General features: G+C 40.5%; 6 protein-coding genes across 6 annotated transcripts; 3 read left to right on the top strand and 3 right to left on the bottom strand.

Moving 5' to 3' along the window:
- Window positions 1–158: 158 nt before the first annotated feature.
- JH06_4450 (oligomeric golgi complex subunit 1-like protein) lies at window positions 159–2,602 on the bottom strand (the record flags this gene model as incomplete). The annotated part of the gene is made up of 8 exons (XM_014670471.1): window positions 159–590; window positions 621–752; window positions 785–939; window positions 970–1,262; window positions 1,293–1,557; window positions 1,588–2,106; window positions 2,137–2,465; window positions 2,502–2,602. 8 exons carry the CDS (start codon window positions 2,600–2,602, stop codon window positions 159–161), a joined length of 2,226 nt encoding a protein of 741 aa, XP_014525957.1.
- Window positions 2,603–4,142: 1,540 nt separating this feature from the next.
- Window positions 4,143–7,018, top strand: JH06_4449 (hypothetical protein; the record flags this gene model as incomplete). The annotated part of the gene is made up of 9 exons (XM_014670470.1): window positions 4,143–5,390; window positions 5,421–5,705; window positions 5,735–6,151; window positions 6,183–6,314; window positions 6,345–6,424; window positions 6,453–6,595; window positions 6,627–6,715; window positions 6,746–6,859; window positions 6,890–7,018. The coding sequence occupies 9 exons, from the start codon at window positions 4,143–4,145 to the stop codon at window positions 7,016–7,018; spliced, it is 2,637 nt and encodes an 878-aa protein (XP_014525956.1).
- Window positions 7,019–7,137: 119 nt separating this feature from the next.
- JH06_4448 (hypothetical protein) lies at window positions 7,138–7,876 on the bottom strand (the record flags this gene model as incomplete). The annotated part of the gene is made up of 3 exons (XM_014670469.1): window positions 7,138–7,311; window positions 7,343–7,665; window positions 7,696–7,876. The coding sequence occupies 3 exons, from the start codon at window positions 7,874–7,876 to the stop codon at window positions 7,138–7,140; spliced, it is 678 nt and encodes a 225-aa protein (XP_014525955.1).
- A 415-nt stretch (window positions 7,877–8,291) lies between these two features.
- Window positions 8,292–9,163, top strand: JH06_4447 (hypothetical protein; the record flags this gene model as incomplete). Its single annotated transcript, XM_014670468.1, is given in 5 exon segments — window positions 8,292–8,380; window positions 8,415–8,474; window positions 8,508–8,590; window positions 8,607–8,806; window positions 8,837–9,163. The coding sequence occupies 5 exon segments, from the start codon at window positions 8,292–8,294 to the stop codon at window positions 9,161–9,163; spliced, it is 759 nt and encodes a 252-aa protein (XP_014525954.1).
- A 2,075-nt stretch (window positions 9,164–11,238) lies between these two features.
- JH06_4942 (NADH-dependent flavin oxidoreductase) lies at window positions 11,239–12,436 on the top strand (the record flags this gene model as incomplete). The annotated part of the gene is made up of 3 exons (XM_014670467.1): window positions 11,239–11,322; window positions 11,353–11,483; window positions 11,515–12,436. The coding sequence occupies 3 exons, from the start codon at window positions 11,239–11,241 to the stop codon at window positions 12,434–12,436; spliced, it is 1,137 nt and encodes a 378-aa protein (XP_014525953.1).
- A 79-nt stretch (window positions 12,437–12,515) lies between these two features.
- Window positions 12,516–13,435, bottom strand: JH06_4941 (diadenosine 5 tetraphosphate asymmetrical hydrolase; the record flags this gene model as incomplete). The annotated part of the gene is made up of 4 exons (XM_014670466.1): window positions 12,516–13,100; window positions 13,130–13,227; window positions 13,264–13,342; window positions 13,376–13,435. The coding sequence occupies 4 exons, from the start codon at window positions 13,433–13,435 to the stop codon at window positions 12,516–12,518; spliced, it is 822 nt and encodes a 273-aa protein (XP_014525952.1).
- Between the last annotated feature and the right edge of the window lie 541 nt (window positions 13,436–13,976).

The following is a 13,976-nucleotide window of genomic DNA, read 5'->3' as shown; positions in this document are numbered from 1 at the left end:
GATATTGCTAATCAATTGGCCTCGTCCTTGACTTGTATCGGTTCCATCCTTCAGAAGGATGATTTGAGGTTGCTATAGAATCAGCAAGAACAGTACTCATATTTACCATCATATAACTCATTCTTGCGTTCAAGAAACCCTTCTAGGACGAGAAAACCTTAACCAAATAGAACGAATAGAAAATGCCTTGTATTTCTGGAATATGAACAAACAAGGAAAATACCCATTTCTACACTCTTCAGTTGGGATTGAAGAAGTAGCTGCATCGACTGAGAAGCAATAGGATATGAAGCAATCTTCTCCACAGGTGTGAAAAGGACATTGGCGTTCTTTGACAATGCCTTCATGGATGCACTCTTCCCCAACTGATAACTGCTCGATAAAAGTGGACTCAGCAACAGAGCCATACTTGAAATGAATTCTTCCATCGAACTCTTCATATAAGATTCAGCGAGTGTCCAATCCACAGGGTCAACTGTCTCTAATAGTTTGGATTCAACTTCCTTCAAGAGCGAGGCGTCCTCCTCCGATCCTACAGTATCTTTCACATAGACAATTAGAGCCTGTAAAAAGTGAATATCGAATATCATCTATTGGTAAGAAGAGAAAAATAGAGGAACAAGAAGAAGACCAGGAGATGCAATAGTGGAATTAGATTCAAGAACATTGTGAGTTGTTTTCTCATAATATTGAATGATTTCATGATATATAGTAGCAATAGCAATACTCTTAGACTGAGAAACAAATGAATTCTATCCATGACAAAAACACTCCCAATTTCTACATCTGTAGTGATCGAAGTGATCCGATCAATCAATCGACATAAACTCAATAATGTCTCCACCAATACAAGAGAGCCAGTTCCAGGTACTAAAACCTCCTCTTCCTCTGTAGTCCCAAGAGAATAGGACTTCCATCCACTGATGGAAGTATACCATTCTAGATATGAAGACCAAGTGAAGAGATTACCATGATCTCGCATCATCCAATGTATATTCTGGAAGAAAGGATCAAGATGAGATGATGGTTTCAAGAGTGAGGTAATCCAATGATGAATGCATTGTGTGTATTGTTCGTGAATCGAATTTATGATATCTTCTAATGGGAACTGGAATGATGATGCCACTTCTCTAGCAGAAGATTCAATAAGATAGAAAGCATAACCATAAGCAAGGATAGAAATATCATTCTCATGTTGAATTGTCTGAATTGAAGAGAAGAAAGAATATGATTGGTTCTGAACAATAGTTCGTAATTCATCACTACAAATGATAAGAGGATATCAGAATCACTTCTCTTTGTATTCCAGATCACCCAAATCAACAAACAACTGATGTAAAGGACTAATCACATTCTCCATTAAATAGTCATGAAGTTGATTCAATTCATAATTAGAAAGCTTTGACAATGATTCACTTACTGTTTGTTGAAGTGTTCCAAAGGAAGATTTGATCAAATCTCGAGAAGGTTCTTGAAACAGATGTTCAAAGAGTTGAGACAGAGAATCTGTATGTGATCCTCCTATCAACATCTCCACAGCCTTCTTCCATGTTTGTTCTAAATCTCATCTCCATTTCTGACCAGTACCAATCTCACCATACTTCCCAGCAGTCATTCGCTTCATATCTGCCAACTGTGCGATTGTATGTACTTCTGAACCCACCGTCACTGACAGATCCTCTAATGAAGCGAACTGAGAATCCAACCAAGTCTTCAGGTCGATGGAAAGTACGTGTTTTCCTTGTTCTCTCCACTCTGGTGGGAGTGAAGAAGGAATTCCATCAAACACATCGGTTGAGGGAGACGTCAGTACAATAAGCAGGCACTGAAGAATCCGATTCAACTGCATGATGATCGCAATAATAGAATCAAGTGTAGCATTCTTTAGGAGGGATGCAAAGTGATCATGCGAGAGTGTCAAAAATTGTGAGATGGATGACGAAATATCGGATGGAGAAGTAAAACTGATAAAAGCTGCAAAGAGAGAGAGAATTTCTCGCTCTTCCAGTGAATCACTGGAAAGAAGTAATGTGACACATTTTTCTGCTGCAATACGTGGGAGTTCTGTCAATAGCTCACTATTTAAAGAGTCGAAGGCAGTATGAGCTAGAAATCAGTAATCTACCTCTACAATACGTTGAGTCGAAAATTGGTTCAGTGCCTTGCAAAGCATAAACATTTCACTTTGATCATACAACTTCCATAGAGTCTCAGGAGTTACAAGACTAGATGAATCAGAAGCTGGATCTGGTTCCTCCATATAGACAAAATCACTATCAAAGGAAGTGCACATCTTTGTTTCAATGCTATTTATGTACCCTACGGTGAGAATATCCTGGACGGCTCCATAAATAGATGAAAACTCTTGATTCATTTCAGCCATTGTATCTGAAACATGCAGCATTTCCAAATACTTGCTTCCAACAAGCTGACGCATTTCCTCTTTCTTTTGTTGGATCGTTGATCTATACGAATTACACTTGCTAATTCGAATGTCGTACTCGGATTTGTCGACAACTTGACGAATGATCCCAATACTATAGTTATTGAACAAGTCATCACCAGAACGGAACTGGAGCTGAATACTTGATGAATCCTCCATTCTATACTGAGTGCAAAGAAAGGAATTGAGTGAAGCCCAAAAGTAGGGCGTAAGGCGCAACGAGTGAATAACAAACAACCAACAAAGAAAGGTCCTTTAGAAGCTTCTTTCGACCGTATCCTCGTTAACTTTATTTCTTGCTTCGGAGAATCTGATACGACAACTTCCAGAGAAATGCTCGTAATAATCCACGATCTGGTCCATTGGAATATAACCATAATTGCGGATACTGTTCGAGATAAGCTTACATGCGAAACACGGCCAACCCTATGATCAATCACTCAATCAATTGTTACAAATATGATCACAATAATGATCAGGATAATGAGACCAGCTACTCCGTAAGAGTAGACAAATTGCAAGAAGTCTCCTGCATGCTTGATATCGGATATAACTAGGACAACAATTAAGAGAGCTATGAGATAGACAACCAAGCTTATTATGGAGCATATCGTATTGACAATTAGTATTGAATACACCTAGATCTTAAAGGATATGAAGTACTACGAAGTGCAGACCACATAAATCAAGATGATTCAAAGATAAAAAGCCAATACCGAATACTATTCCAGGAATAATACCGGAAAAAAAGCCGACAATCTACAGTCATCACTATTCCACAAGACTACTGCATAGAAGAGAAACACTATTTTAAGGGTCTCGGCAACTTCAAAGACCATAGCTAATCCAGCAGGCATACTACAATGAATCAAATCAATAGGAGACACCTTTCATTCTTCTTAGGATTGTATTGTTGCATAGGCATAGCTACAGCAATAGGCTGATTACTAACCACTGCAGGTTGCTGATAAGAATGAGACTGTTGATAAGTTGCTGGAGCTTGATACGACGTTGTAGATTGCTGGAGAGCAGGAGAAGGTTGAGGAGCCAGTGTTGGCTGAGTCGTAGATGTTGGCTTGGTAGTTGATGGTTGAGGACCCAAAGCAGGTTGAGAAGAAGGAGTTGATTGAAAGGACAACGATGACTGAGGAACGGAGGTAGATGGGGATGCTGCTTGTTGGTAAGTTGGCGTCTGATAAACCGGAGCAGACTGGTTAGCAGGAGTAGGTTGCACAGGTACTAGGTCACTCATTTCAAACAGAGATTTAAAATAAAGATATTTGAATTTGAGGCACATCAGAAAATTCAGTTTGCAACCGTTTCATCGTAGAATCATTATTTCTCATGTGTGTTCTGATCCTATCACTCATCATGCTCATGGACAGAAGTTAAGAGAACACAACTCGATAGCAGAGCTATGTCCTCTTTCACAAAGCATGCCTAATTCATCAATATACTTAATAATCTTGTTTTAATCCACCAAAGTAAGAGTGACTTCCGCAGTACAGATGATTCTCCAAGCTGATCACACCAACTGCATTGGCATTGCTTCACAAAAAACTCTTTCTCAAGTTCAGGTAATCTCTTTAGATACATTAGAGAAATTCCCAAAGGATAGAAAGGTTGATATCCGAAAACAGATGTGAACAGATAGAACCGCGGGAATGTCATTATCGGAATTGTGTCACATTTTTATTCGATGTTCGCTATTCTCTTTTTGCTTGGAGCTGTAGCCATTGCTACATCTCCTGACAGACACATTGGTCCATTTCCGAATGTAATTAACGGTGAATTCCATGATTTGGCCAGACCGTATTTTGCCGATGTCAATGTGGATTGCCACATAAAAATGGCTGCTTATGATTTCGCTAAGGAGATTCAACCGGAAAGAGGTAACTTGCGGTCGGTATTTGATGCCTTGCAGCTAGAACAATGTGAAATGCAAAGACCGGAAGAAGATAGACGTGTTCGCATTCCTGAAGTGGAAAATCCTGGATTCACTGTCTTTGTTGACATTGTGCATGGAAATGATGAAAATGACGGAAAAATTGATTCCCCTGTAAAGACAATTGAACGAGGTCTTTCTCTGGTTCGTGGAGTCGAAGGAAGAAGAACTCTGTATCTCCGTGAGGGAACATATTATGTTTCGAAGCCTATTCTGTTGACAAAGGTTGATGATCATCTTATTATCTCTTCGTATAAGAATGAGAAGGTCGTTCTGTCTGGAGCCAAGGAAGTGGAAGTGGAGTGGAAACCATATCGTGTTGGTGAATTCGATATCTTCAATGGAAAAGATGCTGTTATTGATATTGCTCCGAATCCTGGCGAAGATGTTAAAGATCGTGTTCATTATCTCGGTAAGTTCGAAAGTGCTGATGAGTGTAAAACAGCTTGTGAGAAGGACGAGAAATGTACTGGATTCACATGGTATGAAAAGGATGGTTCATTCTTCAATCAGTGTTTTGGTATCATTGATGGTGAGTTCCGTACAGTGGATGGAACTGGAGTGATTAGTGGTGTGAAACTGAATATCTATGTGGCTGATTTGAGTAAGGTGGATTTGGATGATTCCCATTTTACTGCTCTGTATATCAATGATAAGAGACAGATTCTGGCTCGTTATCCAAATGGTAATCCAGAGTACACAGGCTATCATACGAAGAATTCAGGTTTTGCTGATGCAAGGGATGGTAAATGGAGAGAACTCCGTAAGTTCCCTGCTGGTTATGAGATTCATCTTGATAAACCATCCCTGGAGAAGACTCTCTATACGAATTATCAAATTGCTTTGGATGGTCCTGCTACACAGTGGACACCAGCTATTTCCTATTGGGCTTTAGCTCATCCTGTTGGAGGTGGTGGGTGTACTTATTTGATTCCTACAGGAATCGATATCACTAAGAAGAATTGGTCTCCTCGTGAATGGCAGAATCCGGAAGGAGCCATTGTATTTCTTTCTCTCTCTTCTAATTGATAGTTCCATGCATTCCAAGGAGGTTACTGGGGCTTCTGGATGTTTGAGGTTGATGGCTATTCTCAGTCAGATGAGTCTTTCACCTTGAATTGGACTAAAGGAGGTTATCAGGAGTGTCGTGGTAGTTCTCATGGAGGTGCTTTCTTCATTGAGAATGTGTTTGAAGAGTTGGATGCTCCTGGTGAATATTTCTATGATCGCAAGGCAAAGCAATTGTTCTTGTATCCAAATGGTACAATTAGTGATATGAAACGAATCCGAATTGCTCAGCAGGAGAATCTGATTGAGGTAAGTTTACCAAGTAAGATTGAAAGTAGATTCGTGGAAATGAGCATGCTCCTGTTCAGGATATAACCATTCAAGGTCTTGTATTTGCACATACTCGAAACACTTATATGGAAACATTTGAAGTTCCTTCAGGAGGTGATTGGGCGTTACATCGAGGTGGTTGTGTGTTTGTTGATGGTGCGGAGAATATCCGTATTGCTTATAATGTCTTTGAAAATAATGGAAATAATGGAGTGTTCTTTGCAAATCATGTCACAAACAGTGAGATTGCTTACAATGAATTTGCCTTGGGTTCTGACTCAGGTATTCTGTTTGTAGGCAGTACTCAGTTAATGAATGGTGTTACAGAGACACATCCTCATGATAATTTGATCGAACATAATCTTTTCCGTGAGTTAGGTTTATATAACAAACAATCTTCTCCATTTATGCAGAGTAAAACAGCTGTATGATTGGATACCATGTTTTCACTTGTAGCGTACTACATGGAGGAATAATATCTTCTTTAATGTACCTCGTGCTGGTATCAACATTAATGATGCTTTTGGAGGAGGCAATCTGATTGAGCGTTCACTTATGTTCAATACAGTTCGAGAGACTGCTGATCATGTTTCAATTCATCATTCATTTGATTCATAGGGTCCATTGAACTCTTGGGATCGTATGCCATTCATTACTACTTATGATTCGGGTGTTCCTTCAACCAAGCCTCAACAAACGTAAGGATGTGATAGGACTTTCAGGTAGTGAAATCCGTCAGAATTTCATCATTGCTAATTATCATGCTGTCTGGCCGTTGGATCATGATGATGGTTCTTGCTATTACTATGATTATGATAATGTTCTTGTTTATGGAGGATTTAAGACGTATTTGGGTCATAGTAAGATATGTATGGGATTGAGTGAGGTTCATGAACTTAGCTATGAACAATTTGTATATCTACCCTGATACGAAGTATGCTGGTGATACAAATGAATTCTTCACAGAACCTCATTGTGCCAATACTGCCGTAGGTGATGGAGGATGAGATCAGTGATAGGGTTCTCATGACAGGTATGGATGGGGTGAGGTATATCGCAATAACAGTTGTATCATCAAGAATCAGGATGTATTGTGGTTCAATGGTGTTAGTGAAGAGACCATGGTGGAATTGGTAAAAGTGAGAAAGGGGAGTCACAGATAGACACCGGACTTGGACTTCAATCATTATTACACACCCAATGGACGTGAGAATTCCTTCATTCTGACGGATGGAACACGTCATTCATTTGATGAATTTGCTGTATCGAATGGATTGGGTAATAAGGTATAGAAGAAGTATGGAAAGGACGTTCATTCTCAGTTCCATCCTCTTCCTTCAGGAGAGGAGATCGAGCAGTGGATTCGTAACAAACTTCATTTGAATGAATATTCCTGTTTGTTTATTCACTTTTATACCTTTAGTAAGGGAATATAACAAAGATAGAACTTGAGTCCAAATCGTTTCATACGAGCTTCCAGTTTCAGACGCTCACTTTCTGGAAGATTTGATAGTCTTGCCTGTTTTGAAACAGTAGTCGAGGGAGCAGCAAATCGCTTTCTGCGTTCCTGCAATTTCTGCTGATACTACATCATCAATAAGTCTACTATTATATACCTCAGAAGAAGCCTGCTGTTTTGTAGGTTTCGCTTCCTTGTTTATATACTTGGAAGGATCAAAAGGAATACCAAATCGCTTGCAACGAGCTTCGAGCTTTGCCAGAGAAGTATCTACACCACCAATATCTATATCTGAAGAAGTGTTAACAGAAAGAGTTGAGACAGGTTCTGTGACAGATTTCACCTCCGAAACGATTGTTTGTTCTTTCTTTTCTTCCAAATTCTCAGGAACCGTCGTTTTCACTGTTGATTCGGCTGCTGGAGGAGAGGACAGCACACTCTCCTCTGGAGTATCCTTTAAAGTTTGTGATCCGGTCGGTTCTAGTCTTTACGTCCCTTCAGATGTCCAACGTTCATGTACTTCTTTCACTGCTGATACTTCCTGGGATTGACCCTCTTCTTTATGTTGTGAATAGTACTCTGTTAGTCGAGCAATCAACTCGGACTTCGTTCCAGATCCGGAAAGACCTTTTTCCTTTAATTTGTTGCGCAATTCATAAATGCGCATCTTTTCAATAGGAACCTCACTCATAAGTCAATGTTATAATGAATAGTTGAAATCGTCCTATTCTTGAGCACAAACATAATTGATCTATTTCTAGTGCTAATAGTGTCCATCCCGATTCAAATTGCAATCTATTTCCAATGGCGCTATCGGTTCCTATCGGTTAAAGAAATAACAAAACGATAGTGATAGTGGGAATAAAAGCTATGTTGTTAAGGACACGGTAGAATATGTAATTGAGAATAGAACGTATACTTTATTATTTATTTGATTCCACCGTGATACTCCACAATGGTTTTCTCACAATTGCGATACAAATCGTAACTAAATATCTGTTTTGAAAAGAGGATGGTATGTAGATGAATATAAGTGAATGAAACTATGGAAATTGAGTTGTGAGTGTGTTATAACGTTTGTGTAGTCCACTGAGAATCGTTTTGCTATGCTCTTTGATGACGAGGAGGAGGAAGTCACTACAAGCAAGAAGGAAGTGGTAAAGGGTGGAAAGGGAGGTCATGGTCATGAGAAGCGGTAGTTGATTATTGAAAAAGCATGTAATTCATAGTACGACCGGAAATCGCCCTCCTAAGCGTGAATTTGACCGTCACAGTGGAACTGGCCGTGGGTAGGTTGAAAGTGGATGATAGTGATTCATTAGTCGTGAGATTCCTAAGAACGGTTCTGGTTCTCGTAACTGGGGTAATCCTAAGGATGCTAAGGAAGCTCTGTTTGTGAAGTGGAGTTGAGTGATGTGTAGGAGAGATGAGACTGAGGAGATTGAAGTCTCCTGTAGAGGAAGAAGAGGTTGTTGAAGCTGAGCCTGTGGGTCTGACTCTGAAGGAGTATGAGGAGCAACGCAAGGCGAAGATGAGCAGTCTGTTGGGAAAGAAGCAACCTCGTACAGTGGAGCCTATTGAGGGAGAGAAAGTGAAGAGAGTGGAAGAGGATTACTTTGTGGTAAGAATGGAGAGAATGAATGAATGATAGGCTGAGGGCTACAAGGGAAGAGAGAAGAAGGAGAAGAGATTGGCTGCTGCAGCTGAAGAGGAAGAAGAAGAAGAGGATGAAACTATTCTGAGCTTCCAGGCTGTTGATGGACTTGCTGAGAGAACTGAGAGACCTCGTAGACAGTTTGAGGATCGTCGTGGACCTCGTGAGCATCATCATGGACCTCGTGAACATCGTGAACATCATCATGGACCTCGTGAACATCGTGGACCTCATGATGAACATCATGGACCTCGTGGACCTCGTCGCAATGAAAGAGCTCCTAAGGTGGATCTCAAGAACGAAAAGGCTTTCCCTAAGCTGTAAGTGAGAGGACCTGCTAATTCGATTCCATGTCTCCCACAGATATCTAATATGTTTGATAGAAACAAACAGTTGATTACTCAGAATTGTCAGCTAGAGGAATAAACATGGAATAGGAATAAGATCCCTTTTGATTTGAGTTGGGAAGTGGAATCATAATGGCATGAGGAACTCGCAAATCATTTGTCTGAGTTGGAATCAAATATCCTTCAACACACTGTTTTGTTGTTGATACTAATTCTCCCACAGGAAGATGTTTCATATCTACAATCTTCTTTTGTACTTGAAAAACAGATGATAACACATTACTTGGTAGAGGAACTACTGTGGAAATGCCAAGTACCTCGTTGATTGAATGTGGTCTGAGTCCATACTGCCCGATATAAGTCATTAGATCCAATTTGCTCATCGTCACCAGACAGAGAGGCAAGTGCGGTTGTAAGACAGTGGATGCCGAATTCTCACCTGGTCGTGAAGTTGATTCTGGATCCGATTGTGTGACTGTCCCCGTAGTAGCAGAAACTTCCGTTGTAGATAGGTTGGAAGAGGTGTGCACTGTATTTGTGGGAGCATTTGACATGGATCCGCTGTTCGAATCAGCAACAGGATTAGCAAGGGATTGTGTAGTAGAGACAGGTATACTGGAATTCGGTACCGAATTACCATCACTCTCCGATCTTGGTAGTGCCTGTAATTGTACTCCTGAGGGTGATACCAGTGGGACTGAAGATGGGTTTGAGTCACTTTCGGAATTCTCAGAAGTTGGTGAAAGATTCATAGGTTGAGGTGTCACATTTGCAATTTGTTGGAGTACCAGATTTATTGTATGAGATATCCCTGAAGTCCCCACATCCTGATTCGAAGGAATCGAACTTCGGTCTGAAGGATCATTTCCTCCAGTTGACTGAGTCTTTGAACTCTGCATTTGTTGCATAAACTATCAATCATCTGCTCAGTTCATTCTCACAGTCACTACTGTACTCTCCATTTCCTCTACTTTGGAATTGGGTCGATTCGATACAGGTTCAGAGAATAATGATTGAAATAGTGGGTCCAATGAATAAGATGAAGGAGAATCCTTCACAGCTTTCTGAACCCAAGAAGCAATCTCTCTTTTACTTGATTGTTGAACTGATGTGTCTTGGATCATGTACTGCAAAGTAGCAGCAATGTTCTGATCATGATTCGAACATCGAACATCAGTGGACACAGAACATCCTGAATTTGTAACTCTCTGGAAAAGACTTTCACGCTGACTTAGCAACTTCAATATCGCTTTGGTATACACTTGTAATCTCCTATGAATCACTTTTACTACATGAATTAACCCGTTGGATTCAAAATGAGATATTTTCATCTCACCCTTTTCATCCTGCCTATCACTCATATGAGATAAAGAAGAGTAAGGGTCGTTCTTCCTCTTCTTTAATTTTGCAAAAAATTTCTGAGCGTGGCTTCGGACCTGGCACATCAAGATTTGTTAACTTGCTTACTTGAATCATTGTTCTAGATCTCACATGTTCAGCCACACTCTTCCAGTCTTTTCCATAAAGCGAACAAGCTTCGAGGAAACGAGTATGTTCCTCTCTTGTCCATCTACCGCTTACTGGAACATCGGATGAATAATCACGATCTACAATATTATCTAACAATGAGAAACAAACCACTTTGACTTGATGAATCGCAAAATGAGGACATACTACTTACAGAAAGGTAGTACCCTTTTAGGAAAACTCAAAATGATGGCAAAACCAGCTGAGAAAAGTAATTGATTAACTCAATTATATGTCGTTTGAATCATCTAATTCCCGCGATTACGCCTTTATTAGAGTTTTGAATTGAACTCTTCACTGAGGTCCATTACGTGTAAACAAATTATCAATATTGTTTGTTATCTATTTTAAAGCCCATTCTTAATTATTGACGCTTTAGAATCGTTCACCTTGTTTTCAGTTCCGTCATTTTGTGTAATCAGGATTATGTAAAATGGAATCAACGATTTCTAGAATGTCAGTTGCTCGGGGTTTGAGCACTTCATCTTGTGACAGCAAATATTATTCTTATTATATTTCATATTAATGTCTACTACGAAACTCTTTACGTCTCTTCGCGTCCGTAGCTGCGAGTTTAAGAACCGATTGTTTGTTCCTCCGATGTGCTTGGTATCTTTGGTTTCTTCCCCTTACTCCTAGTACTGTGTGGAATCGGATGGATTTGCAACCGATGATAACCTTGGATATTATGCTGACTATGCTCACCGTGGTTTTGGAGGTATTGTTCAGGAGGCAACCGCTGTTTTGCCCGAGGGACGTATTTCTCCTAGGTATGAGATGGATCGGTACGGTGAAGTCTAGGGATCTTGGAATCTGGAAGGATGAACAAATTCCTGATTTGAAACGCATTGTAGATGTAGTTCATTTGCATGATGCCAAAATGGGAATTCAACTTGCTCATGCTGGCCGAAAGGCCTCAACCTATGCCCCTAGTACCTCAAAAGGTCATGATACGATACCTAAAGAGGAGGGTGGATGGCAGACGGTGGCTCCTTCAGCCATTGCTTTCGGTCCGAAAATGGATACTCCCAAAGCGCTATCTATTGACGAAATCCATGGAGTCGTTGACGCTTTTGCTGCTGCTGCGAAGCGAGCTGTAGTAGCCGGATATGACTTCATTCAGATTCATGCCGCTCATGGATTTCTTCTTCACGAGTTCCTGTCCCCTCTAAGTAACCATCGAACGGATGAGTATGGTGGATCGTTTGAAAATCGTACTCGTATTGTGCATGAAGTAGTTCGAGCCATTCGTACTGTGATTCCCGATGGAATGCCTCTGTTTATTCGTATCTCGATGAGTGACTTTATTGAAGGTGGTTGGGATCTGGATCAATCTTGTCAACTCATCTTGGATCTTAAGAATGATGGCATTGATGGAGTGGATTGTTCCAGTGGATCGTTGTCGCCTGCTCAGCAAATTCCTAAGGAATGGGATTTCCAGCTGAAGATGGGTGCAGAGTTGAAGAAACGCACTGGAGCTCTGGTGATCCTTGTTGGAGGTATCGGAGACACCAAATCGGCCACGTATGCTGCTGATGAACTTGGTGCAGATGCCATCGATATTGGCAAGGCTGCCCTTCGTTATGCCTTCAATCCTCATTGTGTAGCTTTGGATTTGGGACAGCCTGTTCCTCCATTCCCACTTCACTTAAGATGGGCTTATCGCGTTCCTTCTCATTTGTCATACTCTTCTGTTTGTTACAAACAAGTCAATAGTTCTTGATTTTACTCATGTACTCTCTCGCTTCCTTTTCCATCTCCTCAATGGTTCGGGGATGACGATCGGCATCAGGGACTATCAATTATTCTGTTAACGGATACAAACCTGTTATCATCGGATTCTGATACGCTTTGAAGAATTCTGCCTTTTCCAATTCCGTATAGACAACATCGCCACTTACAGCATCGTGGGATTTCCGAGGCATAATGTGAACATGAAGGTGAGGGACCGTCATTCCTGCAGGACGGCCATCTTGAATAGCAATTGTAATAGAATCAGTTTTGTAGGTATCTTTGATTAGATGAACAGTACGTCGAATTGTTTTCATCAGATCCGTTGCTTCCTCATCCGTCAATTGGTCAACCGAAATAACAGGTCGACGAGACATCACAAGAACGTGTCCGGGAACAAAGGGTTTCAGATTGACAGTACAGAAGGAGAATGAACTCACATAGAACACTTGTCGTAATGGAAGGGGGATAAAACCAAAGGGAACAACTTGAGGGTTTTCCAAATTTGGACATCCTGTCAAACAATACAATAAGTCTTTGAGACTAGTGATACGATCTGAAGTAGAGGCATCCTGAATAACGCTCTGATTCAAAATGACTCTATCCTCTTTAATAACAACATGGTTTGGGTATTTTAACGATTCATCCTCGGAAACCTAGAATAAAATGAAGACACTATTCATACCAGCAGTGCATTTTTCAGTTCTGGAACATGAACCTTATCCCAGCATAGCCTATTATCAAAATCGTGTTCAAATACTACGTTGTCTTTGATAACGATATCTATACATCACACAAACAAAAAAGAGTCGACGGAACTGGAGTCACTTAGAATATATGGATTTAAACAACATTTGGTGAGAGCAAGACAAAAACGATCCGAATTGCACTCTTCTGTCTATATCAATTATCAACACCCATATCAAAGTACGCTAAGTCGTGAACATAACACTTCAGGAATGAGAATATTTAGAATCGTCCTTTGGTACATCAAAGTGTGAATAGAATTCGCTATGCATTCAAGTGGCTTCATTCTTATTAACGAGCTCCCCTCTTTTGCAGAATGGTATTAATATTTCATCTAGGGGGATTGAAACGATTCAAATCCAAAAAGCATCCTTGAATTACATCGATTCTTCACTTCTTACCCCATCTTCACACCATCCATTTTCTCAATTCAGAATTCATTGACGATCGAGTCGAAAACAATGGTATGATGAAATTGGATGGGAAATGCTAATTGGCGTAGGCTCCTGCTAAGAAAGCTGCTCCTGTTGCGAATCCCATCTTTGCTCCCACTCCCAAGTCCTTCAAGATTGGTGGTGATATTATGGTAGGATAGTTTGTTAACAGAAAGTAATTGGTAGCACAAGTCTGATCTGTCCCGCTTCCTCAAGTGGCCTCGTTACATTGTTCTCCAGAGACAACGTAAGGTGCTGAGTGAGCGTCTGAAGGTTCCTCCCACTGTGAATCAGTTCAAGAACACCTTGGACAAGAACCAAGCTGCTGAAGTGTTCCGTCTCCTGTCCAAG

Source organism: Blastocystis sp. subtype 4, assembly GCF_000743755.1.
Source record: "Blastocystis sp. subtype 4 strain WR1 chromosome Unknown seqid_0271, whole genome shotgun sequence".
Classification (NCBI taxonomy): Eukaryota; class Bigyra; order Opalinata; family Blastocystidae; genus Blastocystis; species Blastocystis sp. subtype 4.
This window is presented reverse-complemented; position numbering and strand designations above follow the sequence as displayed.